Source organism: Cervus elaphus, chromosome 32, assembly GCF_910594005.1.
Source record: "Cervus elaphus chromosome 32, mCerEla1.1, whole genome shotgun sequence".
Lineage (NCBI taxonomy): Eukaryota > Metazoa > Chordata > Mammalia > Artiodactyla > Cervidae > Cervus > Cervus elaphus.
In genome coordinates, this window is record NC_057846.1 from 41262196 (window position 1) to 41268353 (window position 6158).

General features: G+C 36.1%; 1 protein-coding gene across 1 annotated transcript in view; it reads left to right on the top strand.

Annotated features, from left to right (window-relative positions):
* Positions 1 to 2996, top strand: part of ADAM32 (ADAM metallopeptidase domain 32) — a 160519-nt gene extending 157523 nt beyond the window's left edge. Inside the window, exon 23 of the mRNA XM_043893833.1 lies at positions 2374 to 2996. Within this exon, the coding sequence (XP_043749768.1) occupies positions 2374 to 2380 (7 nt within the window). The 3' untranslated portion in view covers positions 2381 to 2996. The remainder of the gene's footprint in view (positions 1 to 2373) is intronic.
* The last annotated feature ends 3162 nt before the right edge of the window (positions 2997 to 6158 follow it).

Sequence of the window (6158 nt, forward strand, 5' to 3'; positions counted from 1 at the left end):
CCATTGAGTCGGTGATGCCATCCAGCCATCTCATCCTCTGTCATCCCCTTCTTCTCCCACCTTCAATCTTTCCCAGCATCAGGGTCTTTTCAGAAGAGTCAGTTCTTCACATCAGGTGGCCAAAGTATTGGAGTATCAGCTTTAGCCTCAGTCCTTCCAGTGAATATTCAGGACTGATTTCCTTTAGGATTGACTGGTTGGATCTCCTTGCAGTCCAAGGGACTCTCAAGAGTCTTTTCCAACACCATAGTTCAAAAGCATAAATTCTTCAGTGCTCAGCTTTCTCTATAGTCCAACTCTCACATCCATACATGACCACTGGAAAAACCATAGCTTTGACTAGATGGACCTTTGTTGGCAAAGTAATGTCTCTGCTTTTTAATATGCTGTCTAGGTTGGTCATGACTTTTCTTCCAAGGAGCAAGCATCTTTTAATTTCTTGGCTGCAGTCACCATCTGCAGTGATTCTGGAGCCCAAAAAAATAAAGTGTCACTGTTTGCATTGTTTGCCCATCTATTAGACATGAAGTGATAGGACTAGATGCCATGATCTTAGTTTTCTGAATGTTGAGTTTTAAGCCAACTTTTTCACTTGCCTCTTTCACTTTCATCAAGAGGCTCTTTAGTTCTTCTTCTCTTTCTGCCATAAGTATGGTATCATCTGTATATCTGAGGTTATTGATATTTCTCCCAGCAATCTTGATTCCAGCTTGTGCTTCATCCAGTCCTTGTGTTTAGCATAAACCAAAAAGCATTCTTGGATTATTCTTTCTGTTAAATTTAATAAACTAGCAGACATATTTTCTCTGCCTCACTGTTATAGCACCCATTATGTTTTCCTTTTTTCACTATTTTAAAAAGTTTGAAAACCAGTGGGAGATGTTGATAGAACCAACTCCTCAGGTAAACACTACCAGGACAAAAAAATTTTTTTTAAGCCAGAAATCAGATGGGTTATATATACAGTAGTCTGACAAATCCAGATATACAAATCCCTTTATTGGTTTGAGGGAGAACCAATTAACCCACTCCAGTATTCTTGCCTGGAGAATCCCATGGACAGAGGAGCTTGGAGGGCTACAGTCCACGGGGTCGCAGAGTCAGACATGAGTGAATGACTAACATTTCACTTTCTACTATGTTAAATAGGGGAGTTTCGTGGTTAGAGTAGTAAGAAAAATCTTTAAGTTTTGAAGATATAAAATAGCCCATGTAGTAAAGGATAGGAAGGGTAAATTTATGCCTCTCTTATCACTGAATTCTGTCCCTATCTTACTACCTATTTTATTTTCTCTGTTGATTAGACTCAGTTAATATATTTTCAACTTATTTTTTTACTCTTTCATTCTTTTGGTTGGGGGATGAGAAATAAGAAATCTGTGGATATAAAAGTGGAAAAGAGGTTCAAGAATTTGGTTTTGACTTTTGATAATAATGAGTATAAAAAATGTAGCAGATATTTCCTTTTTTATTACAATTTTGAAGGGAAACAAGAAGAAACTGTCATAAAAATCTATTTTTTTCAGAGTGTATTATTTCAAGCTTAAATTTATTTAGATCCAAATCACAGAAAAGCAGTGAAACACTTAATAGTAGGCAAATATATTAGGAACGATCTCTTAAAATAAATATGCTTTAAATTAAAATGAAACTTATAATCCACAACTAGTTCCTAAATATTTGTTGGTGAATTGGTAAAGTACTTCACCAGAAATAATGTATTAATCTTTACTAACCTTGATTACTCAGTATTTAAATCATTTAAAAAATACTTTTAGTCTTTTTTCTTCAGTTTAATAAAGTTCTTGTAAGTTTGTTGGGAACTTGCTCTTATAGATAAAATGAAATTATAGTTGACTCTAATAAGATACATGATATGTAAATTAGTTTATGAATTAATGATTAAGTCACTCACTTCATCCATTAGGTACTATAGGCAAAATGCTAAGGCCTGTGAGTTTCCAAGTGCCAAAACCAAAACACTGTTTACAATATGAAAAAATAAAAAATGATTGGCTTCAAGATATGGAAAAAGTAAAATTGATATGTATTTACACTTCTAAAAACAATGCAAAGATTTAACTTGTTATATTCAAGAACATTTTGTTGCATGTGGAAAAAATGTTAGATTTTCTCATATGCAAGTAGTTCTCATTAAATACGATGGTTCTCCAGAAATCACAATTGCTAGTTAATAAGCTACTGACAGTTAAGTAATTTCATAAGCAAAATTATAAAATTTCTTCCTAGAATTCTTTTTTTTTGCCATATGAATTTTTCACTTGGCAGTATGCCAACTGCATGGTTTGCAGTGGAAGGTAATTCACTTGTTTATCAATACCTAAGCACATGTGTCTTTGTTCTCTTCCACAGTAACTAATAATTCCTTCAGAAGGCAATGGATATCACTGGGGGTCTCACTGAGAAATGAAAATTCAACCTTTTCTCCCCTGGTCACAGCTGATGGAAAACAATAAACCAAGATGGACCAATTTGCAGGAGCGTCTGTTTTTATTTCCTCTCCCACCCCGAGGCACAGGTTTGCCATGTCAGGGCCCTTGACTGAAGACAGTCAGTCTGAACTCGCATCGACTCCCTGAGCTCTTCTCCACAGCTCTCCCCACCACTCACTTGGGTTTATTGCCTAGGCCCCTAGCGGCTGGGGATCTGCATCAACTGCTGTTACTCTGGGAAGATCTGTGTGTGGCCTGTGTTCCTCCTCCTGGCCCTCCTCTCTGGACTTGGCTGGCTGCATGCAGATCTCAGTTAATGCAGCTGTTTGCCCCCTCTCCCTGCCCACAGCTGCAGAACCAGGGCTAAGGGAAGCTGTGCCTGCTCAGGCCTCACACTCTGCCTGCCACCTTTCTCCTGCCCCTGGGTTGGGTGACCCGCAGGATGAATCCCGGAAGACAGAAGGACCCAGGCAGCTTGGGCTTTGGTCTCAGGAGCAAAGATTAATGCCTTATCAGAGTTTGATACGAAGATTGATAAATTGAGTTAGGAAACATACCTCTCATTTTCCTTTTTCTGAAACTATGTATTAAATTGTTCAGTTTTTCAATAAATATTTGGCAAAATTCATCAATGAAACGAGTTTTCTTTGTGGGAAGATTTTTTTATTTTCAATTATCTTTATTAGTTGGAGGCTAATTACTTTGCAACATTGCAGTGGGTTTTGTCATACATTGACATGAATCAGCCATGGAGTTACATGTAGTCCCCATCCCGATCCCCCCTCCCACCTCCCCACCCACCCGATTCCCCTGGGTCCTCCCAGTGCACCTGGCCCGAGCACCTGTCTCATGCATCCCACCTGGGCCGGTGGTCTGTTTCACCATAGATAATATACATGCTGTTCCCTCGAAACATCCCACCCTCGCCTTCTCCCGCAGAGTCCAAAAGTCTGTTCTGTACATCTGTGTCTCTTTTTCTGTTTTGCATATAGGGTTATCATTACCATCTTTCTAAATTCCATATATATGTGTTAGTATGCTGTAATGATCTTTATCTTTCTGGCTTACTTCACTCTGTATAATGGGCTCCAGTATAACCATAGTTAGGAATGAAAAAAGGGACATAACTTTAGCTCCTATAGACACTGTAAAGGATATTATGAACAACTTTATGTCGAAAGATTGACCATTAAATGAAATGGATAAGCTGCTTTAAAATTACCACTTCTGAAAAAAAATCACAATAAATGGAAAGTCTAAATAGTTCTCTGTTAAAGATATTGAATCCATAATTTAAAATTAGAAGTGGTAATTTTAAAGCAGCTTATCCATTTCATTTAATGGTCAATCTTTTGACATAAAGTTGTTCATAATATCCTTTACAGTGTCTATAGGAGCTAAAGTTATGTCCCTTTTTTCATTCCTAACTATGGTTATACTATATACATCTTTGTTTTCTGTTTCATTGATTTATGTCTTAAAATTTGCTCATTTCCTAGATTCTTGAGGTGAAAGTTTACCTCATTGTTTTAAAATATTTTCTAATTCATTTAAAGATACATATTTGCTCTATGAATCTCTTTAGCTACATCTCATGAGTTCTGATGTGTTAGTTTGATCTCAGAATTATGGATTTCTTAGAAGTATGTTGTTTCATTTCTAAATATTTGGATATTTTCAGTTTCATCTTTTCTTAATTTAGTCATGGTCAGAGAACATACTTGCATAATTCTCATGCTCTGAAACAAATGTTTTGCTATGATCCACTCTATGGTCTATTTTGGTGAATGTTCCATGTGCACTAAAAATGTACGTTTTGTAGTTGTCAAATATGTAAATGTCAAGTAAAGCTTATTAACATTCTTTTTGAAATCTCATATATAAATGAGATTATACAGTATTTATCTTTCTGTGTCTTATTTAACTTAGCAAATGTCCTCTGTGTTTATCCATGTTGTCACAAATGGCAGGATTGAGAAAGGGCAGGAATGAGTAGGGTGAGATTTCCTTTTTTTTCACAGCTGAATAAATATATCATGTTTTCTTTATCCATTTGTCTGTTATGGACACAGGTTATTTCCATATCTTGGCTATTGTGAATTATGCTGCAAAGAACATGGGTATGCATATATTTCTTTGAGATACTGACTTCATTTACTCCTGATATATGCCCAGAGGTAAGACTGCTGGCTCATATGGTATTCTATTTTTAATTTTTGAGGAACTGCCATACTGCTTTCCCTAATGGCTGTACCAGTTTATATTCTTTCTTCCACAGCATACCACAGTTCCAATTTCTCCACACACACACTTGACAATACTTGTCCTGTTTATCTTTTTGGTAATATCCATTCTGAAAGTTGTAAGACTTTATCTTGTTGTGGTTTTTATTTGTATTTCCCTGATAATTAGTGATGTTCAACACTTTTCCATGTATCTGTTGGTAATTATATGTCATCTTCAGAAAAATGTCTATTCAGGTCATTTTGCCCATTTTGTAAGTGGACTATTTGTGATTTTTTTGCTATTGAGTTACATGAATTCCAAATATACTTTGGTCATTAGCCCCTTCTCAAATATACGATTTGCAAGTATTTTTCCCATTCCACAGGTTGCTTTTTCATTTGTTAACTGTATCCTTTGCTGTGAAGAGCTTTTTGGTTTGCTATAATGAGAGAAGAGAGTGACAAAAGAACTACAAGACAAATACAAAACTGTTAATAAAATAACAATAATCAATCCTTCTCTATCAATAATTACTTTAAATGAAAGTGGGTTAAACTTCTCAATGAAAAGATACAGAGTGGCTGAATGATTAAAAATGAAAGCAAACTCCCACTGTATGCTATCTACAGGAAGCTCACTTTAGATTGAAGGTCTCCATAGGCTGAAAGTGAGGGGAAGAAAAAGATATTTCCCACAAATGATAACGAAAAGAAAGGAGTGGTTATATTTAAATCAGATGAAGCAGACTTCACATCGAAAACTGCCTCTAGAGACAAAAAAAAAAAAAAAAAAAAAAAAAAAGATCATGACAGAATGATAAAAGGGTAAATTCAACAGAAAGATATAACAATTGTAAATATACATACACTCAAAATCAGAGCACCTTAGTGTGTAAAACAAGTATTGACAAATCTGAAAGAAGAAATTGACAGCAATGCAATATAGTAGGAGATTTCAGTACCCCATTTTAAATAATAGGTAAAACACACAGAAAAATCAATAAACAGCACACTTGAACAGCACCACAGACAATGTGGACCCAACAGGCATTTACAGAACTTTTCACCCAAAGCAGAAGAATGCACATTCTTGATTATACATAGACCATTCCCCAGACAGGTCAGAAAACAAGTCTTAAATTTAAGAAGATGGAAACCACAACAAGCATCTCCTGCTTTAGATTAATATTTTCTCGGATGCTGTGTGATCTGCTCCCGTTGAGGCTGCATGCAGTTTTCCCCTGCCTGAGCTGTTGTAGTTGTGGAACATGACCAGGCAAGAAAGCCACACAAACTCTTAGTTCTTACTAGATGTAAAGGTAGTCTTCTAAGAGTAAACTCTTTTCAAGTTTGTGTCTGCCTTTGGTCATTTTCCAGGTCCTTTGGGTTTTTAAAGGCATTTTGCCAGGCATTTATAATTATTTTCTGTGTGAGGAATCAGACTACACATTAGTGTAACCTTTACCAGAAGTCATCCCCA